Source organism: Anser brachyrhynchus (genome assembly GCF_964034855.1).
Source record: "Anser brachyrhynchus genome assembly, chromosome: 7".
Lineage (NCBI taxonomy): Eukaryota > Metazoa > Chordata > Aves > Anseriformes > Anatidae > Anser > Anser brachyrhynchus.
The window spans coordinates 3,209,169-3,232,291 of record NC_137701.1 but is presented as its reverse complement, the minus strand read 5'-3'; the positions used below and the strand labels follow the sequence as shown (position 1 = coordinate 3,232,291).

The 23,123-nt window shown below is 40.8% G+C and overlaps 1 protein-coding gene across 10 annotated transcripts in view; it reads right to left on the bottom strand.

The window, feature by feature from the left end:
• The window catches only part of HECW2 (HECT, C2 and WW domain containing E3 ubiquitin protein ligase 2), a 187,963-nt gene that overhangs the window by 72,515 nt on the left and 92,325 nt on the right, over nucleotides 1–23,123 (bottom strand). For 8 of the 10 annotated variants that reach the window (XM_080599872.1, XM_080599874.1, XM_080599876.1 and 5 more), the window contains exon 3: nucleotides 10,895–11,002. In XM_080599872.1, coding sequence (XP_080455998.1) covers nucleotides 10,895–11,002 — 108 coding nt within the window. Of the gene's footprint in view, nucleotides 1–1,271; nucleotides 1,591–10,894; nucleotides 11,003–17,561; nucleotides 17,628–23,123 lie in introns of those variants that run through there. The other 2 variants (XM_080599878.1, XM_080599870.1) reach the window with 2 other exon arrangements.

Sequence of the window (23,123 nt, the reverse complement as noted above, 5' to 3'; positions counted from 1 at the left end):
AGAGCCCCACTAATGAGATTTCCCTTTTGGTGTTTTCTGTCAAACCTTTTACTATCGTTTAGCATGCCTATCCAAAAAAACCCTTGATCCTTGTAAAATAAGAGGGTAGTAATAAGAGACAATCTTATTTATCTAATATCAATTCTAATATCAATTTTATTTAATATATATATATTTTATATATATATATAATTTATCTAATATCAAATCTAATATCAATTGAGCATGAGATAAAATATTATAAAATTCAGGCTCTTATCACTTGGATTCTGCATTAGCCCTACAGATATCCTGACATTCTGGTAGGAATGGAGATCCAAGTACAGTTGTTCATGGTGGAAAGCTATTAACATGCTGTTCAGAGTGCTCTTTAAAGCTCATTCTGTATGAGTACGATCCATCACTCAGTGATGAGCCTTTAGAAATACTTTAGCACGAAATTAAGAATAGAGCAGCTGGTTATCTACTCTTTGTGTATTCTGCAGGTTGTATTTCTGCTACTATTTCAATATAATCATTATGAAAAAGACTTAATGAACTATTTGCTACCAGCTTGATTCTTGTCAGACTTCAGAAGAAGTTGCATGATACTTATCTGAAGGAAGCCTGAAGCACTTTATACTGGAACACGGGAAAGGTGAACGTTTCACCACACTTCTGGTCCCACTGAATAAAGTTTTGTTTGCTAAACTGCATTTGCTGCAGACAAAAGAGTATTATGTTTCAGTGAAGCCCGACCTCTACTGTTGTTCCTCTGCATTCTTCTAACATAGCAGAACAGCTATAATCACAGCTGCCCTTGAGCCTGTGGGATTTTCCCTATCTTGAACAATCTCCCTGTTTTCCTTCCCCACTGGAACAACTCTTCTGTAGGAGGTTGATGAGGGTTTACCTGTGGGTACAGAAATGACCACGGCCAGACAAAAATGGCTACAGGCATGCACAAATTACAGCAACCGGTTTGGACAGAACCAGAGGGTGTGCATAAAAGTACTGGCAGTTCAACTCCTTTCACTTGGTTTAACAGTATGTTGGAAGCCCAAAAATACAAAACTGCATGTACTGAATATATTTGTGGGACATGACTCCTTGAGGGCTGAAGTACTTCATCACTGCAAGATAAAATGCCCACTTATCCCTACTCAGAAGGATGAAAAATCCATTCTGCAAGTCTGCTCAGCCAAGAAGGATTTTTTTTTAAAATTTTAATTTTTAATTTGCTGCAGTAAGTCAACATTCATTTAAGAGAAAGGATGCACCTCAGAACTGACCTTCAAAGGCAGGAGCTGGGCTCACAGGGAGGGAGGAGGTGGAAGAACTTCTGATCCCTCTTCCTCCCACTCTCAGTTTGTCACTTCAGAAAAAGAAGCTAGCACTGGAAAAGCTATCAGCTGCTGCTCCTATTTGCAGACATCCCATAATGCGGACAGCAGTTTGTTATACATTCCCACTACACTGGCACTTAAATTCTCCTGCAGGCAGAAATGCTATACTACAAGCTTTGGATCCTTGGATTTCTTCCTCTCAGCAACTTCTACAAGCATGCAGTACTCCCCAACACCTGTATGTGGCTGGTGGTAGAAGACAACATCTGATTCAATAAATAGATCCGACGATCCATTTCATACAAACTCAATTTAGGAAAAAAAAAAAAAAAAGAAAAAAAAAAGCTTAGGAAAACTATTAGAAAAAGAGAAGTTAAGACATAACATCTGGAGACAACTACTCTCACGAAGAGAAGTAGCATTGATTTGGTTTGGGCTTTATACAGCTCTACACACAGGAACCTTAGAGGTGCTGTTAGCATTGTGTCACTGGGATTAACAGAGGAGAAGCTGTTCTTGAAATTCAGCATGAAATTGAAAAATGGGCTATCTGGCATGCTTACGCCAGATATTGCTGACATGAATATAGGTTTGCAAAATCTGATCTTGTACACAGCAAGAATACAGAACCAGAGACAGCTAACTAATTTTTTATATACATACATATATTTATTTATATACATATATATAATAGTGCTAAAAAGTACAATTAATACTTAACAGTGAAAGAAATCTCAGAGGAATCCTGTCAATTCAAAAAAGCTGAGGATGTAGCTCTTTGACATTTCTTCTTCTGTGTTATCAGAAAAACTGTGATTTGAACATTTGTTCTTCATGTCTGATGGATTTCTGTGCCCCAGATATATTGAAAATATGTGTCTGTGCCTGCTCCTGATAGAACACTTCTCTACTTCTTACATATAAATAAGGCCCCAAAAATACAAACAAATCTTCAGAAACAGTAAGCTCCTGCAAACAGGACTTGAATATTTGGAAAGCTGAGTTCAATACCATACTAATATACAGGCTTCCTCTCAGCTGTTCCATAGTACAAACTGCTAAATAGCATGCATCACCTACAGTTTTCCTAGTTTCTTTTATTCCTCCTGCCACCTCATTTTCAGGTGTTTCCTTTAAGTGTAAACTTAAACTTAAAATCCAGCAAGGGGAAGACACTTGTACCTGACCACAGGACTATTTGCTGTCTTTCTGATTAAAGAAAAATGTGACCTTGCAGAACAAAAACTATTTTCATTCATGGGAAAAAGTGACTGTACCTAGCTCTCCGTTCTCACTGCCACACTGTCCCATTGTCCCTGACATTCCTCCAGACATCACACAGACCACGAGGAATTCCTACAGCAACCAGACATTTCCTCTTCGTTTAAAAATAGGACAAAATGAAATCGGGGTATCTACGATTCTTTGAAAGATATCACAGAGCCATATAAAAAGGGATACCTGTTAATTAATCTGGATAAGACCATAATCCCCTTCTTTAAAAGCTAATAGCTGTTAACATTTTATAACCATAGTTTTATAGCTCAAGTCCATTACATAAAAATGTTGGAATTAAGAAAGGTGTCACTTCAGAAAGGTTTCTGGGACTCAAACAGTGATATCTGAATTTCAAAACAACTCCTGCCTGAAATGCAGCATAACGCTGAATTTCCCTCTATGGACCATGCACTCTTGCCTCTTCAGTAACAGAGAGATCTGCTTATACAAAATAATTAGTTTGCTTTTAAAACATCAGTAGTTCTCCGAAGTCCCCCATGTTATCTGTGTGTTTCCTGCCTTAAATATTTTATCTTTGCCTTTGAAAAACTGCTTTAGGATAAAAAGATACTTATAAGACATAAAGTTGGAATACATAAACACAAATATCATTCTAGAAGAATGCATTCTTCCCAGGAGACCAATAGTTCAGGAAAACAAATTTGTTCACTTTAAGAACAGTTTGTCCCAGATATATCTAAAACACCTATATGAGAGGTGGAGCTGCCCCATACTCCACTGAGAAGGGATGGCAGAGACACCTCCAGAAAATAAGTCGAATCCTTGCTGGGCTGCAACAGCCTGTGGAGATGACCCGTGCTCCCTGCTAGCTGCACAGGAAGTGCACAGCAGCTCATAGCTCCTGGACTCTGCAGCGAGATGCCACGAGTCACTTAAGCTGAATCCATGGCTCTCTGCAGATATAAACATATGTTCCCACAATAAGAAAAAGCTGACATCAGAGAAACTCATATAAAAAAGTATGAGAACATGTTTTGCAAAGCATTTAAGAAAACTCTGGTATGAATTAACAAACTAAACACAAAACAAATTAGATCACTCACATTCAGATTTTACAAATGTATAAAGGGAGAAGTAATCCAAGGAAAAAACACCAGGTTAAACCCTAATTTTTCCCAGCTGAACACAAACAGCCAATAGACGACTGCAAGAATTTAAAAGTGCTCTGCACATCCTGTCAGTTGAATTTATTTTCTTAGCGTGACTGTTCATTAAACACAACCTTCTTGTTCAAGTATTTAGCACTCTTTCCTCTGCATCATTCTAACCAAGCATCTCTTGGATTACTTCCTACTCATTAACAGCGCAGCACAGCAAACAGCAGAGCAAGTGCCAAAGCAGGCTGCCTCCTGGCACTCTCCCTCTCCCTCAGCAGGTATATCACGAAGTTATTTTACAGAAGGAAGGATTTAAAGAAAAAAAAAAAAAAAAGGGAAAGTGATTTAAGCAGAATTACAGAGAGCTTTTTAGCTAAACTAGTATCAGTAACAGATGAATTCTGTCCCCCCTGGGGTCTCTCTGCACCTAACCTGCTTCAAAGGAAACCACTAAGCAACAGTTGCTCAAATAACAGCTTACCTGTCCCTGCCACCTGCACTCACTTTGCTGCAACTCTGAGACATTTCTACTTACAGTCATGAGCCCTGCCTGTTACATTCCAGTTTGGGAAAAAGGTTAACCTAACCTTTAAAACAAAACACTGGGCTATTATGTGCTTAAGGAAGTCAACAAGGCTTGCCACAAATTGTAAAAAACACAAGACAAAACCCTATTTCAGTTATTTGTGATACATAATAATAGCTAGTAAGAGACAACAGATATAAATAGCAGAAGTATAATAAAAGTATTTCTTACTCAGTGAACAAGTTTATAAATAGGGTTGGGACAATAACCACGAGAAGCACAGTGCCCGGGTAGAGTGCTGGAAGGGTACTGGTTACACAGCACCACCCAGGCAAGCATCCCAGGCTCAGAACAATTCAGTGTGAGGAAAATATGATTTTCACAATTTCATTTAAATGGTCAAAATATAAACACTAGGTACAGGTAACAAGTTACGTTGATAAAGCATTTATTAGCACTGACCATTGACCAATGTTTTGGGCAGAGCACTAAACTGTGCTCCTATCCCTACTAGACAATAGCAACAACTCTTCACGAGAGCAGCCCTTTAAAGCTAAAAGCACATCAAGTTCAATTATGAAACCAATTTGTTTTTCTTCAATCTATATTAGTTTTTTTGTGTGGTTTTTTTTTTTTTAAAGAAAAAAGGGGGCTAGGAGTGCACTCTTCTAACTGCAAAGTGCAGCAAATTTCAGTCTTGGTATGCTATTTTTACAAACTTTGTAATTTCATCGTAATGGGCACTGAATACAGAGAACTCTATATAAAACCTCATTTGTAACATGATATTGTATAATGCAAACACATGTATCATCACCACGCTTTCTGAATATATCTCAGAGTCATGCCACAAAAGTGAGAGTTTAAGGACAAAATAGAAACAGTCTGTGCAGTCACCCATCTGAGCATTGCAGTGTGGCACCAGCAGTGATTTAACCACAAACATCCCAAGAGTGATTTGGAAGTGATTCATGTGACAAGACTGGCAGCGTCTGGATGAATCCCAACAGTCGCCACTATGGATTATTTTTCAAGATGTAAAGAAAATATACGCAAATCAATGTTTATATTCTATTCACAGTAATGGCTACGACATCAAATGTTGAAAGTAACAACAAACACAGTACGCTGCAAGGAAAGCAGGTGAAGGCCTTTCTTGTGGATACTGTTAATACACATGGGCCCAAGACTATAATGGATAAACACAAGTCAATAGGACATTATTGCTCAATTCAGGTAACTCAGTCTCAAAGGAAGCTCTTGGCCTGCACCAGTATCAATAAACCAAGCAAGTACAGACTCAAGTACAAACACATGACCATCCATACTGCTGAACGGTCACTGAGCATCCCCGACACTCCTGTCCAATGTGCTGGGGAAGGGAGGACGGGCTGGCTGTATGGACACAAGCGCCATGCTGTGCCACTTGCTCCCGGCAGCAGAAAACACACCATGGTCTGTTTTAACTACTAGGAAGTTTGCAGGTTTAAGTCCTAGGGACTTTGTGCCTACGGAAGTACATAAGCACTGCAGTTATGTGTTGCCTGACAGTGACCACATTATACCGATTCTCCCCCGTGGCACATCCAGCACAACCTGTCCTTGCCCACATTGCAGACCTCAAAGCTGCAGTTTGTCTGTGAGAGGCAGCTCTTATCAACCAGTCTTCAGAACACCTCAAGCTTTCTATGGTATGTTTTTTCTATCACCAAGATTTCCATGAATCATTTCCACTCCATCTTTCTGCTACCTCTGTTCTCCACAAGGAATGCCATCACCTCTGCTCCAACACCCCCAAAAAGGAGCCCTTGCCATCCTGAGCTCCCAGACTGTGATGCCCCAAGAAGCTCTCTGCCATGTTAACTCTGCTCCTGGGACAACTGCAGCCTCTCCTGCACCAGACACTAAAAGTCCTGACATACTTAACAGCCTGATGTCATGATAAACACCACATGAGCATAAACATAACCATAAACACAAAGGCACTGAGCTGTGTTTCACCTTCACACCGTTGCCATCAATTCAGAGTGACACACCTTGAACTCATCCTTTCATTTCACAGCAGAAGGAAGAAAACTGTTTGTAGAGCTGCGGTCATGTCTAGCAATCCTTCTGTAGTCTGTACAGCAAACAACCTGAGGGAGCCGTCTAGTGAGTCATTGTTTTCCTTTCCCCACATTTTTGCAACCTTCAAAGCAGAAAGTTTTAGTCACATCTGTTATGGAAGGAAACACCATCTTGCACATTCACCTTGTTGAATCTCTGAAGTGACAAAGATCCCTTCCATGCTCACAGTGCACTTCTGCTCCTTCCCCAGGTAAAACAAAGGAGCTCCTGCCTCTGCAGGCTTTGGCTCTGCAGTTCAGAGCCAGTCACTTCATCCGGAGGTGACAGCTTAAGGATACCAGCTGCTTGTGGTGGTGAGCTGGGCTTTGAACTTATTTTCCTTACAAACTCCTTTCCTCCCCCTCCTCCTCAGCCACTCCCCTCAGAGGCTGCTTGCACTTCTGGAATATATTAAGTTCACCTCTCATTATTTCACCATTGACTCCTTTGATTCTCTCCTCTGCAGACAGTTTACGGATTTTTTTGTGTCGATTTTTTTTAAAGCATGTGAGAGTTTTCTTTCATCGTCCTAATATAGCTAATTTGGGTGCTTTGGGGGAATTAATGCCTGTTTTTAGTATGAAGATAGTGAGATTCTCCCCACCCTGTTTTCTGAGGGCTGCCTGATCTGAATAGAGGAGATGGCCTTCAGCTCTGCCTTTACAAGGTGCTTGCTTGGGAAATAGGAGATGGTGGATCTATAGGGAGGGATTTTAAGAGAAATAAACTGAATGACCAGAAAACTGAGTTAAAAGATTGCAGATACACAGTAATGTAAAATTCAGAAAAAAAGTTTAACCAAGGCTTAACTTTAAACATGAGTATAAATTCCAGAGACTTCAATGAAACTATTAATAAGTTTATAATTATCCTCATGAAAAAATAGGTTCCCAAACTAAGGCATAAGATGCTTTTTTTTACAACGTACAAATCTGAGGATTTCAGAAGGAGCTTGAGGCCCAAACCAGCTGACTCCCACTGATTAACATTAATGCAATTAATATGGAAATCCTCCTTCTTCATAAGTTTCATTTGCATATGGCTTGTTAGCGACGCTACCATCCTCTGCACTCTGCCCTGGAGAGATCGTGCATTATGTGTGAAAAGATATGCCATGTCCCTGAGCTCTGACACTGCTGGGAAAAAATGCAACCAAACCCTTTGGGATCATATGCACGCTGACTGATCTCAGCTCATCATTCCACATTAGTAACTTCAGTTTAACCACTTTTCTTGCCAAAAAGACAAATAGCTTCAGGTCAGATTCATTTATCCTGGGCTGAGGATGGACATCACGTTGAGTATGAGCCAGCAACTGACCTCATCACAGGCACAGCAAACCACCTCACAGGTTACGTTAGGAGGTGCATGGCCAGCAGACAAATGGAATTTGTTATCCCCCTCCTACTCAGTGCTGGTATGAACACACCTGGAATACCTCACCTAGTTTGGGGTCCCTCGAGTTCAAGAACATGGAGAACATGGAGAGGGGAGAGCAGAAGGCTACAAAGATGGTTGGATTGAGAAAACGTGATCTGTGAGAAGAGGCTGAAGGAGCTGGCCTTGTTTAGTCTGCTGAAGAGGAGGTTAAAGCAACATCTAACTGTAGCGGAGGTAGTTTGAAAGACGTAGTTACAAAGATTACGAATTAAAACTCTTTTCAGTTCTATCACAAGATTTTAAACCTTGCAACGGCCCCAAATTTAAGCTTCTGAGGTTCAGACTAGATGCCAAGAAAAATCTTTAACTGTAGAAAAGCTGCAGTACTGGAAGCATCCTAAAGCATCTGCAAAATCTCTGTCCCTAAAGGTTTTAAAGACTGAGCTTTAAAAGCCACATCTGACCAGGTAAAGTGTTGGTAATAGTCCCACCCTGAGCAGGAGGTTGGATCAAAGACCTTCAGAGGTCCTTTCCAACCAGCATTTCGACACTGTGATTAATCTCCAGCTGAGTTTAGATTGATCCATTTACACAGTTTGTCCGTCCTTTTCCCACAGACATTATCGTCTCTTATTGGATCTGCTGCTTCAAAAAATCAAAGATACTGCTGCTGATTGTACTCCCAGCTCTTCCTTTCATTCCTAGCAAAGCACTGCTGAGTTGGTAACGGTCTGCTGCATGTCATTCCAAAAGGAGTAAATATGACAAACCCCTAATACCGTGACATGTATCTGATACATTCTGCCTCTTGGCAAAGACATTCCTAAACACAAGAAATCTAAAACTGTAGAATTATTTCCAAAATTTGGAAAATAATGGCAGATCAACGCATCAGAGATACCTTAACTTCAATAATCCGGCACATATTTACTGGGCACATAATGGCCCTTGAATTTACCTCTCCCTCTTGCTATGACAGTGCTACAGGGAGTACAAATTATAACAGCACCAGGGCAGGCGAAAGAGCCTAAAGGTGAGCTAAGTTCATCTCCATGGCTGGCCCAGGCTGGGCAGTGTCACTGCGGGCAGACCACAGCGAGAACCCAGGCTGCATCTCTCTTTCCCCAGCCCCCTGGAGCTGTGCAGCAAGAGGCAACGCCACTGAGGTCATACCTGAACCATGTGGCCACCTGTGCATTCACTGGGGCTGTGATGTAGCGATACATCGCAGGGAAATAACGTAACATCACATAACATAAAGGAGAAGCTGTCTGTAACTGCATCAGAGATGCTCCCCCACTAAAAGCTAAAAGGAAAAGCCTTGCTGAGCAAACTTTGTCATGTATTTGGGGAGTCTCCCAATTTAAAAAGTGCAATTCAGTTAAGCATGTCAGTGCAATTTTTGGCCTCTTACTACAAGCACAACTGTCACCGGTGACATATTTATCTGTCACACTATGTGCTATAGCAGCATATGGTCATAAACATTCCTTTTTACAGTTCTCAGCTGCTGTGTAATTGCTTCTCTTTTGTTCATAGTATGGCAGTAAAACTGTTAATTAGTAAAGCTAGCCACAAGCAAGGAACACATATCCTTCTCTCCTTATATCAGTTGCTTGCAAAGTCCCAACTCTGTTGAAACCAATTTTAAGTCAAAACTGCTAATTCTTGAAGCATTAACCTAGGTTACTTATTCACATGAACTAAGAGCCTCACCTCCACACATGACACAGCAATGCTAAAGGACACAAACCAGCTGAAGGGTACAAATATCCTTGAAGTCAAACTGTCAGTACAGGCAACAATATTTATATAAGTATATATAAGAGAAAGAAGAGGCAAGGAACCCTTCTAACATAGACTTTAATCTGCTTTAATGACACTGTCTTTGGCACCAGTAAAGTTATTTTTTTTAATCCTTATTATTTTCTTGACCTTCATCTTCAGTTCAGCCATTTTTTTCTGTAGTAAGTTTCTGAAATTGATTTTGATTTTATCCCATTAAACCTTTATTTTTTTCCTTGTCAAAAAAATGTGCTGTGCAATGCATAGATTCACTTGGCAATGTTCAATGACAACTTCTAGAAAGAAGAATTTTTAATAATTATCTACAGGACAGGGGTTCCAACACCTGTTAAAATGCATGTATTGATGTTATATCCATTAATTGGAAGAAAAAATTCTGCCAAAACCTACAGTTAGCAGCACTGCAGTGTACAATGAAGAAATGGAGTGGGAGTATATATATATGTATTTTAATTTATGGAGATTCATTACTGTGAGGCTAAACAGGTGGTAGAGCAGCTCACAGCTCTTTTGGGACTGATTGCCACTTTGATGATACTCATATCAGAGTTTCCAACAAGCTCATACACAATGTTCTAGAATTAAAACATCCAATTTCTGCAGGGGATCACATACTTCAGACAGTAAAAATACTCCTTTTCATTAAAAAGCAAACAACAAAGCAAAAATATCTCACAGCAGAGTGGCTTGCTTCCTACAAATCCTGGTCATCTAACGAAGTGGTGAAAAGCTGTGATGTGAAGCTTGGCTACCAATACACTTCCTGCAGAGCTCAGCTGAAGAGTGTTGCTTCCAGTCACACCAAGATTCAATCTTTCAAAATCATCCAGTGGTTTCCCAGTGTAATGAAACATCAGTTGAGAAATCCTGACACAAATAGACAAGAGGCTGGCACTTCCCAGAGACAAATCTAACCTTAATACTAACACATACTAGCAAGAACTATTGCTTTTTTATCTTTTCCTTCATGTGTATTTACCATTAATGCTTTGTCCAGCTGAAATTTTAAACTTCCTAGAAGGTACTTCATCTTTCAATGCATATATACTACACAACATTGAACAAGGCAATTTTTTGTTCCCTTAAACTGAAGTACATTGTCCAAGAACATCCCTACAACACAAATGCAGTTCTGAGCTCAACTTTTTCTTTTTTGTAAACTCTATAACTTTTTTTTGTCACTCTATTTTTTGTAATGTCTGGCAAACACATTGAAAAATATGCTGCTGCTTAGAAATATATGATCAATTTCTTTGGTTTATCAGGGTTTGACAAAATGCATACCAAGCACTATCTGGATGGTTTCCCTTGACACAATGGCATGCTTGCCTTACACTGGATAAATATGTACTCACATTCCATAAAATAAGGGCCAGGTTCAATTCGCCATACAATTTGTCCTTTCTGTGTGCCAGTCACTCCACGATTTTTGGAATCCCAGAAATTGGCTGGAGAGTTCTCATCTGTAAGAGGAAAGAAAAGAAATTGTCACATAGTATTTAGCATTTATAATAGCAGGGTTGCTTTTTTTGTTTGTTTGTTTGTTGTTTAGTTCAAGAGGCCCAAACACAAAAAATAAATTCTATTAAAATAAATAAATATAAAAGCAAACTGGCAAAAGGTAAATGGCTTCTCTTTTACAGTTGATAGATAGATCAATTTATGCAGAGTGAGCAGACATACATACAACCAAAGTAAATATATGGTTTCCTGTAAGAGGTGGCCTGCCAAGGTAAAGCATTAAATCCAAAACTTCCCTGCCTCAATAGACCGGCTATTGGGAATGTATAGCTTCCTGTAACTTCATCACACAGTTGCCACAACATATTATACAGTGGTCTTGCTCTGTGCTATGGAAATCTAGCATTCACTCCTTAGCTATGATGTATGGAATTGGTGTTAGAGGTATCAGGACTTGATTTATTTTTTAGAGGATTCCTGCAGTTTAGAAACTGGTGAGAATATGTTTATACATACACTAAAAAATCTGACACATTCAATTTCCTGGCATGTACCATATTACCACCTATCAGTAAACTAGAGTTAGAGGTCCAAAGAATTGTCATGTAGTAAGCCAGAAATACAAATGAGCAATTCAGTGAAATACATTCAAAAGAGAACTGAAAAGTAAACATTAAGTCTCTGAAGATCAGCTTAGCACTATCAGTATTTTCCCCTCCCTAAGAAACCTTTTTGTCCTAACAGTAACAAAACCAGATCTTGGGGTTTGTTTCCTACTTACCAGCCTGGGTCCAGACACCCAGCATGCTATTTGAATGAAACAAAAACAGAGGGAGAAGCTGTTTGAAAGGGCACAAAGACAGTTATCATGACCCAGAGAAAGCTGACATAAATCCAGCTTCTTTTGTACAGAAAGTTCTTTGGAAGTATGCATTGTGACATGTTACAAGTGCATTTACACAGCTGTTAGACAAACATACCTGCTGCCTCCAATATAACGTCCTAATTCCTTCCAGTAGTACTTGATAACTTCACTCTCAAAATAAATAAATAAATAAATAAAATTCCTGTTTTAATACACAACTTTGAGTGCATTCTGCAATCTTAAAAAGACTGTAGCAAAAACTTAGTCTCCTGTAGCTTTGTTCAGGACACTGTTAACCATTCCAGCATACTTCCTTTGTACTTTGATAAGAAGTCCCACATAAGCCTAAAGAACTGTCATTCATGTCATTTCAAAAATCCATACACTATTTATGAAAGAGTAATTGACAATGCCGCTTCGTTACTCTTACCTTAAAAATACACAAAAGCTTCTCTTTCTTCATTTCATCTGACCGAGCACCTCAGTGCATGCGTTACACCACTGAATTAGGGTTAGTGCAGTCCGTGCACCTGCATCCCACCGAACTGACCTGCAAAGCACTGCCCGGCAGGCACCGGGGTCTCTGCCTGCTAAAGAGCCAGTTCCACGCCCTGGTCACAACCTGAGAGATCTCTGCAGTCGAAAGGCAGCCGCGGCAATCCACTGAGATTTTTATGCCTTGAGGCACAGCAAATTTGAGAATTTTTAGTATGCTGCAGCCTGAACACCTCAACACCATGATGAGTCCAGAAGTTTCATAATTAATAATCAATGTTAAAGAGAAGGGACAGGAGGGTTCTCCTAATGTCTGTGATCCTCAAGAACTTGTATAATACCCTCAGGATTAACTTTCCATGTGGACTTAATAACACAGAAACTGCACACACCATAAAGGTTGGCATATAGACACTAAAAACATAAAGCATGCATACTTACACTTCAAGACAGCCAAAAAAAAAATCAGGGTGAACAAAACTGTATCTCAACTGTGTATTTCATTTTATCAACCCTAGATAAAGAGGAACTCAAAAAGCACAGCCTGTAAAAAGCATTCCATGGGCCTCAAAAATCTCTGTAGCTTGCAATGACACTAACTGAAACAATACTGTGGATTTTTGTTTATTTATTTGCTTATTAAGTCTGCTTTCCCTATCCAAGGTCCCACTTCTTACAGAGACATATCTCATGGATTCCCAGAGTGCTAGTTTAACTTCTAGCATATCTATGTGACTGCCTACTCCATGACACAAACTTGGTTATCCAAACCATTGCTACCAATTTCTCTTTTTGAGAAATTCAATGGATATTTGAAACACGAATACTTTTAAACTATTCACTGTTCTAATTATGTCTAGGTAAATAAAGACGTGATGTATGGAGAAAAAACTTCCTCTTACATGCTCTAGTTCTTCACAATGGCTGTATTTAATCAATTGGAGAAAAGTCCGTTCATAATTCTAAGCAGAAGGAGAGATAATCAGTATACTATGACCATAAACATGAATTGTTTGAGTATTTTCTTTTTCAGCAAATCAAGGAAGTTTGAAGGAGTGAAATTAACCCTTAGTAGTGAGATTTCCAACACTTCAGGTACAAGCAATTGTTCTTTGTTTTTTAAATCAATAACTAAATAAAGCTAACAGAAATCTTTACCAGGACATTGGTGAGGTTCAGGAAAAGTCCCGCATGAACAACATGCAAGGTAAGCATGAAATCCTGAGCTGATAGTTACAGGAAAAAAAAAAAGCAGCACATTTTCTAACACCTTAATTAATAAAATTCAACAATAAAGAAGATTTTCACCCATTTCACCCTGGACTAGTCCATTTTGCAGTAACAAAGACCGAAGAAGAATCCCTGATACTCTGCCCACAGGCACATTGCCATTGCAACAGAAGGTGGTGGAGACGGATGGATGGAAAATGCTCACAGGCCACTGCCTGACAGCAATCCACTCAAATTACAGAATTTATTTTGGGCAGAGTTCATTTTCTCCTGAAACAGATGATTTTTTCTACTTGTATGAAGTTTTTACATAGGGGATAAAACAACATTACTAATGTATATGGAAAATATAAACCCTAGTTCATGGATTTAGAAAAAGGAACCAAAGAGCAAAAGAAATCAAATAGCATGAAAATACTGAAGTACACATAATACTGCAGAAATTCACCTATCAAAATTGTAACCAAAAAGTTTAACTGTGATAGTCTCAGCAATATTCAGCTGGGTAAAACAAAAAAGTGTTTGAGAGCATGAAAAGCATCACGTCAGAAGTCAAAATTACCACTACCTCATCTCTCCTCTTCTCCAAAACCTTTACATACCCCCTAGGGAACTTCAACTGTAAGAAGCTCTGGTCCCCTTTTAGCTGGTAATTGTAGCTGTTTGTGAAACTGGCTGCTGTTCTAGAATCTGGGCCAAACAAAAGATATAAATATCCATTCCCAGAACATAAAATATGCAACCAAATATCATCCTTCTGCACTGGTATCTCGTCAAGTCTACACTTCTGAATCAAACAGAGCAATGGAAGATCCACAGTATAATCTTATCTTCTAAAAGCATTAAATATTACAGAAGTAACTTGATTCTCACTGTGCTGCAAGCCCTGCACACATCAGTGCATGTGAGAATGTATGTTGCTCTGCAATAAAAGGTGGGTTGTAATAAATAACCCTGTACAGACTCTACACTGCCTAGCGCTCTTTGAAATCACTGTGAAGCAAACCTGTTCACGGTAATGTTTTCTGTTTCAGGCTTTGCCATCACTACAAAACCCTTCAAGGTAAATAGCACATGCAATGTCTCCAGCTTGTGCCCTCAGCGTCAGCAGTGCGTCTGTCCCCGCATCCCCAGCCTTGCCGTGGCTGTGCATGGGAGGCAGCTCCCCCTGCCAGCTGTCAGTTCAGCACGGCTATCTCACATGCAAGGCAATACGCAAGTACTGGATGAATGTCTGGGCAGCTCCATGAAAGATGGCGGCATCATTTTTACCAATGAGTTTGCACAATAAAACAGCACTTGTACAAGAGTAAGAGCCACCAGAAGCTCCAGTGCATCCATGCATCCTCTGTACTGGGAGCCCAGTGCTGGACTCAGCACTGGGATGTGGCCTTACCAGTGCAGAGCAGAGGGGAAGGACCAGCTCCCTCCTGCTGCTGGCAACACGCCTCCTAATGCAGCCCCAGATGCCAGCGGCCACCTTCGCTGCAAGGACGCACCTCTGGCTCGACCCGTCCTCCACCAGCTCCTCCAGGACCCTTCCTGCAAAGCTGCGTCACAGACAGTCAGCTTGGTACCAGCGTCAGGGGCTGTTCCTCCCCAAGGCCAGGACTTAGCATTTCCCTTTGAACTTCATGACCCTCCTGCTTGCCCACTTCTCCATCCTGTTGAGGTCCACCTGACTGGCAGCACGACTACCTGCTTGACCAACAGCTCCTGCAGGTTTTGTACCATCTGCAAGCTTGCAGAGGTATGCACTGTCCCATCATTCAGGATGTTCAGCAGCCAAGCCCCATCACTGACTGGCACATCACTAGTGCTTGCCCCCACTGGACTTCACGCTGCTGATCACGACACATCAAACGCAGCAGTTCAGCCAGATTTCAACCCACCTCACCGTCCACCTATTTAGTCTGTACTCCATCAGTCTGTCTATGCACACGTTATGTGAGATAGCAAGAAAGCCCCGCTAAAGTCGGTATCTGACATAAAGAGTCAGGAGGCTTCTGTAGGGTCTGCATTTTATTCTTTGTGTCTGATCATTTTCACTACTTCTGCCTAAGGAAAAAGGATAAACTGCCTGAAATCGATCACCTCAGAGTCACCTTATACACTTCAAACTAACAAATAAAAAAAAACAGATACAGTCTTAGAAAACAAAACAAGTTAAAAACAAGAACTGCTACTGGTTATTACCGAAGCCAGCCTGATATTCCCAGTGCACAGACTGCTCACGTGCAGACCAATGCTCATCTTCTGGTCCCACCTTTTGTGGTCTCTAGTGTTAGGCTGCGTGAGAATAGGCTTGTCTCCAGGAACACAAAGGATTTTTACTCTTCAAAACCAAAAACATTAAAGAAGTTACAAACTCCTAGTCATGAAATATCATGGATTTATTGCATAGGAAAAAAATGTTGAAGTTCCCTACTGCAATCAGGTAACTTATTTATAGATGCTTGAACACAGAGCTCAGAGAGAAGGTGATGCTAAAGAGATTCAGAATGTCGCTGAATGGATTTAATTACATACGATATTATAATTTTCATCTTTCACTATGATATATAGATTTTTCTAATTCACAGCTCTTGAAAATCCATGCAGCTGGGCTCAGAAAGATCAATCACATTGGTAACAGCATTGTATCCCCATGTAATTCTGTTATCCTCATTTGGGATTTACCTCCTAATCTCTGTTTTTTCATCCCTTTCTGGAAGAAGTTCTATGCAAAATCTTTTTAAGAGCTTGTATTGTTTATTCTTAATTTTAAAACTTAATTTAAGTTCAGATTGTCAAAACACTGACCCCGTAGCATTTTGGGTTAGCTTTAATAAATTCCTGGGCACTGAAGATGATGTGTTACCAAGGGGTGTGTGTATTCTCAGCCCAGGGATGTTCATAAAGCATTGTTCTAAACATTATTTCTCTTGTCAGGTGTTCTCTTACAATGTGCATCAGAGGAGCTGGAAGACTGGAAGATGGCAAGGCTAAGTAGAGGTTTGCCTCAAGCTGAGATTCTCTGATTTGACACCAGTTTCTCTCATAAGCATACTGTTTAGTATCATACTCTATCCATTTTATGTTATCGTTTATCTTAGTCTTTAAGACTAACAGGATTGTAGTTAACAGCTGCATTGGAAGATAATCCTGAACTTAATTTTGAGTCAAGCATCAGGACATTTCTAGGATGGCATTTGCAGTGTAAAACAGAAGTCTGATGTACATGCATTCTACTGCATGGCTTCCAAAATCCCAGCCCTGCTGCCAGTAAGTGCCCCCTGCTTGATGTTGTGAGGAAAGGGTTCCAAGCAATAAAAGAGACCGTCACCAAAAATGTAAAATTAGTAAGAACATGATGGAGAGTACCAACTGTGCATTTTGAGCAACACAAGTTTATAACACTAGATTTTGTGCAGTATTTTCTCTTTGTACCTTCTATTCATTTTAATTCTACAAAAAAAATTCTACAAAAAAAATGGTAATAATAACCTGTGGGTAATCATTACAGAAGTAGCACAGTGTCCAGTGAAAAAAATGAAATAATTTAATTTCTCCCTTTTCTCCAAAATATGCTTAAAAGCAATACAAAACTGCATCAGGACACATTTAATGGAGAAGACAACTTTCAGCACCTGAGGCCTTGTTCCTTTTCTGGAAAGCCGGTAAGCAAATTAGCACTTGCAGGGAGAGCATTCATTGAAAACAAGTATTAGAATAAATCGCATTATAATTAAATCGCATTAGAATAAATCGCATTTAAAATACACCACATATCACCTACTGCTCTGCAACCAACTGTAAACTCACTGCATGCAGCATACAGCCTGGGATATTCATATAATTCTCAATATCAGTCTAGAAACAGTTCAGGGGCTTTCTAGTAGAACCAGAGTATTTTTCACAGAAGGTAGCACCAGTGTGTGCAACACAACGCTGAAATGAGAGCAATACTTTGTGGCACCATCTAGCCTTACCTGGCCATTGCAAAAGGTATCTGTGGATCCTAAAGTGCATGCCTCCATTTGAGTCCAATTAACAAACTGGAGAATTAAGAAAAAAAAAAACAGTTTTTACAAGATGGATCCTGAAAGTAGCATCCCTGTTCCCAATCACAAACAGTATTTTCTGCAGAAGTTGCCTTCTGGAGCCAGGCTGTGTAGCTCAACTTTGGAAGCTTTAGCTCTGCCTTAACACTGCTGCAGAGTCACTGCTTCTTGAGCTGCTTCTCTGTTCACTCTTCCTCCTGTCATTTTAAGAAAAGGATTTCAGAAGGATGTCCTCAAACTCCCAGGCAGTTTCTAGCAGTAACACACAACTGTCTGCCTCTTCTTTAATCAAGGTTTTTATCTAGGTCCAAACAGCCCGTGTTAAAACGTATGAAGTATTATGTCCTTCAAACTAATCTGTTCATGGCCACTCCCCTCCAAAGGGTACAGGATGCAAAAGCCCCATCCTCCCTGCACTTCCTTCCTTGCCTGTTCCATGGGAGGATACCAAAACACAGCCCACGGCCCACACAACAGGGAGCAGGCTGGTGTACACAGGAGGACTTTAAACCCTATAAACAACAGCAAGGCCGACACAGCGACAAGTGCAGTGAGAGCCCACTGGAAGTGCTGGCCTTTGTTTACTCCATATTTCACCCGCCCACAGAACTCCCCTACAAATCCAGGTATTTTAGAGTAGAGCAGACTGCTTTGTGACGTTTAGCTGGGGTGAAGCTGCCGTTAACCCAGGGTGAGTGCCCGCAGTGAGCAGGAGGCTCATTGGAGCAGGAGGAGAAGCATGGGGCCAAGTGCTGCCATCCCTGCACCTCCTCATGTAGGTCAGTAGATGCTCTGAGCTTCCTGGTGGACACCAGCAACAGACTTAAAAATCCTTCAATTCACGGCAAGGACCCAAACCATGCTAAAGCAGCCCCAGTACCATGCAGACAAGCGGGGTGCTTGGAGGCTGGTTTGCAAGTAGGGTTCAAGTATTGCAGCAGATGCCCAGACCTGGTACACAGCCAGCAGCCCATGTCCTTCCCAGCACACAATGAGAAACTGTATGCTTGTGGAGTATGGTGTTAAACCTCTCAAGGCAAATTTTACTTTTTCCTAGTGAAAAGCAGAGGGAAAAAAAAAAAGAGGAAGAAAAACAACACTTACAGGACTACTTATTCCTCCTCAGCTTGACAAATTTCCAACAAATACTTCCACTCACAGAAAGTATGGTGGACTTTTTGCTAACAAGGAACTGAAAGCTGCTGTAATATTTTGTTCCCATGAGCACCTCTAGGAATTGTACTTTCCAGGGGCACGAGGGGAAAGAACATCAAAATTCGACTGCTGCAAGAGAAATTCAAACCGTTGCTGGAAATGTAAGACTAAGTGGCTGGAAACTGTTCTCCCTTGCATACCAACAGAGCAAGCCCCTAAAAAGGTGAGAGGAACAAAGTTTCCAGACTTGTATATCTTCTAGCCTCGTGCATGAAAAAATGCAGCTGTCTGGGCTCTTCTTTCCAGGCAAGGGCATGGCCTCAGGAACAAACTGGAGTGTGTGGCTGGCTCTGACCTCAGCCCAGGAAGAGGAACGCTGGGTGGCATTTCTGAACTCCAGCCTACGTACAAGTACCATCACTACATTTGTAGACAGGTATTTAATATCGTGACCCTGAGTCAAACAAGTTGGGAGGTGGCTGTTCCTCAGGGTACCATAGCAATTTTTTCCCTTGCACACCGGGAGGAAGATTCACATCCATCCCCTTGCTGCTCTGCTCTGTGGGCAAAAAGGGGAAAGACTCTACTTGCACCCTCTTGAGTGTCACGCTCCGTAACTGCCTGCAAACCAAACGTATTACATTATTGACATTTATTGCACTGAACTACTTTACACAGCACAAGCAATTATTCACTTTTTGACCTGTGGCTGGCAGGATGGTGAGGAATAAGCTGTATTTCTCTAACACTTGCCTTCTTCAGCTGCAGAAGCTGAGCAAAGGGAGAAGCCATAACATACACCCCCATCCAAACAGGAAACAACCAATACTTCTTTTCTTGCCTTTGAAGTTTAAATTAGCAGAGCAGTAAGCAAGGATCCTTGCTCTCATTTTTCACAGACAGCCTTTATTCTGACACAGGCCATAAAATAGGCCATTTCCTACTTTTTCAAGAATTGTATGTCTTGTTTCCCTGTATACACACACTAACACTTCAAGTTGGGGATCAGAGCATCTCCACGCACCCTCACACAACATGGTATTTGGAGGCACAATAGCAGCTCAAAGGATTAATTAACCAGAATACCAGAAATAAATATAATGAAAAACCCCACAATTTCTCAGACATATCACAGAGTTTAATGGCAGGAATAAAGTGCAATTCCACTTCTCTGTATTCAAAGCACAGACATCATTTACATTCAAAGCATTCCAAGACAAAAATAAATCCTTTCACTCATCTCCTTGGCAAAAATTCAAACGCGTAACAATAGGAAGGAAATGACCTCAAGTTTAACCTCTTTCCTGAAAATCTTATTAATCCCCTTCCACGAAGTGATGCGCGTTTCATTCTCACTGCACTTCAGGTGTTGCTTCACACATGTGCAAGCCCCACGGTGCAAGCGCTGTTCCCACGGGGTCCCTGAGCAGCGCACCAGCCACACCTGGAAGCCAGATCCCACGCAACGCTCATACACAGCGCTCGTCTCTCCTGCAATGCATAGACACGACGACGCAGAGCTTCAGGGGAGTCGGAGTGTCTCACACCTTCCTAAAACGCCTCCACATTCCCTGCAAAGTGCAACACCTAATTCCCACTGGTGAAGCTGCATATTTGGGCTCATATGGCAGGAGCTGGACAACAGAGCTCCTGCCTTCCCTTGGCTGTCTGTGGCAATAGTCAGGAGAGGAAGGAAGGACAGACAACAATGTTGATTAGAGAAATCCATCTCCAGCATTCAATATCAAAGTAAATGCTAAAGAACTTAAGACTTCTAATTAAAATTAAAAAGACATGCTCAAAAGACACATGGAATGTTCTCAGGATGCAGGAAAAATGCACATTTGTTGGCAGAAACAACTCAAGAACCTGCAACTATCCACACAGGACTATTATCCATTTTTCAGAAAGCCCCTTCGAAAAAAAAACACAAACAGACAATCTTTTACACACAGTTTCTTTTGTGTGGATTTTTTTGTTGTTGTTGGTTGGTTGGGGTTTTTTTCGCTTATTTCTTTGTTCTTGGGGGACGGGGCTTTTTGTTTAATTTCTCTACAGCTTTATGTCCCTATTTACCTGTTGTGGTTTTTTCCCTACAAATATGGGTATATAATTTTCTGAAGTTATTTTTCTCTGGCTGCTAAATTTAAACCACAAAATATAAACGTAGCTTTTCTGATTTCTGTTAAGGTCGGCACATTTCCTCCAGAAAGCCTCCAGCAGTACTGGTACACTGCTGCCCCATCCACCATTAAGAAGAGGAGTGCTCCTTTTGTAGAAGAGTCACTGCAATTGTTTTGATCTACTCAGCTCCTATGTGGCCTTCTATTTCACTGCTTACTTTCTGATGATTTCCAATGCATGACCTCAGCAACTTCAGCTTCCATATAGATAACATATTGATATCAAACTTTTATCATTTTTGTCCCCATTTTTTTTTCCTTCCTCCTTGCCCCTGTGCTCTTCCATAGGCACCCTAGCAGAGGCTCTGTCCTGCACTATCCCAAGGCTCCTTGGATACCATCTCCTAACTCTCCTCTTTCCCATCTCCATGCTGCATCTCACTGCAGGTACAACATATCCCCTCTCCTTGCCTTCCTTCCTGCATCTGCCTACAGCACCCAAAGACTCCTTTTCCTCCATGCAGATGAAGGAAATTCCCTGTTCTTTCCTAAATCTCCTCACTCCAATTGTTCACAGCCCTTAATGTATGTGAGTTTTCCTGAGAAGAAGTTGTTCTGTGCAGGTAGCTGTATCTAGAGAAGATGAAATGCAGGATAAAAGGGCTAGTTGGCCAGCAAAAATGAACATAAAAATAAATCTTTCTTTTTTTTTTTCTTTCCTTTTTTTTTTTTTTTTGTGTGAGGGAAACCATAAATACAAGCTAGCTGAAGCCTGAAGGAACATGCAATAGTGAGAAAAAGGAAAGTACAAGTTAACACTTAGAGGATGAATTTCAGGAATGATGAGGGTGTCAGCATTGCAGGGATCAGGTAAGGAAACACACTGTTCTGCCAACCAAAAAATCCACTGTTTTCTCTGGCCTCCTGAAGACTTAGGTCTTATATTCCCAGTAAACCCACCCTCACAACCACCTTAACTCCTCAATATGCTCATCTCTGTGATACCCATATCACCACCACCATATCCCAAACACATCCCTATGCTCCCACAACCTTGCAGCCTGACAAGAAGCAATGTTTAGTGTTATATGCACAAGTATAAAAATATATACAAAGTTTCTTGCTTAAGGGTGTTCTATTGCAACCTTTTCTTTCTAATCTTAGATGAAAAAATTTAGGTCCTTAGTTTGTCCTGGTTTGCTAATCAACTTCTCTTGTGCTGAGGCAATGTGAATTACATTGAACGTGCAAAGTAAAAGGTGATTATCACCTGCCTTTAGTGGTAGCAAATCCAACAGAAATGAAAACTTGGTCTATGCAAGTATCCTAAGGGCCTTTAGCCTGGGATGTATGTAACAAATCTAGAAACAAACCAATTTTTTTTTAAATAACTGTAAAAGGTCACTATTAGGCTAGATACTGTAAAAGCATCTAAGCTTTTCTGTGTCATGTTTAATCTGCAAGTCCAGGTTTATTGTGGAATGTTTTTCATCATTTTCCCTCTCAACTGCAACTGTATATGGCCTGAGATAAGAACTTGTTTACTGACAGTGCACAAGCTGCTGAGCCTGCAGAAGAGGACTGCAGCTTCCCAGGACTAAAGGGCATGCACTTTTACGTGCAACCACATTCACATCACAAGTCTTTACCAGAAAAACTAGAAATTATAACAAAGTATTCCTAGTGTGGAAGACATGATAGCAGCAAAGCTTTGCTTTTGTCAACATCACCTATCCTGCCCCCGGATAAATTCTGTTGGTAAATAAACATTATCAACAAAAGCACAGTTTTGCTAGCACAGCTGCACTTACAGAGAGGGCCTTTTCTGGTGTGACCATGTGGGTACAGATCGTATGTTATCCCACAGCCAGTAGAAGTGAGAGCTCGTTTATCTCATAGCCTTCATGCTGTTTTTTATGCACCAGCAGCATTTGCTCATGAATGCAAATGCCCAGTGCAGAAAAGTACCAGAGAAAAGTTTGGGTTTTTTTGGTTTGTTTGTTTTTCTTTCCTGGTTAAATGTTTCTGAGGTGGAAACAGCAAAAATCCCTTCAGGAAAGGCCAGATGTTTGTGGCAACTCTGTCGAGACTGCCACTCAGGTCAGCAGCCCTGATCTTCTCCCTCCTTCACACCCCCTAAATGTGCTCAGAAAAATTCCTACTCTGCAATAAGAACATTGTTAACATCCAGCCTCACGTTTCCATTCCTCAG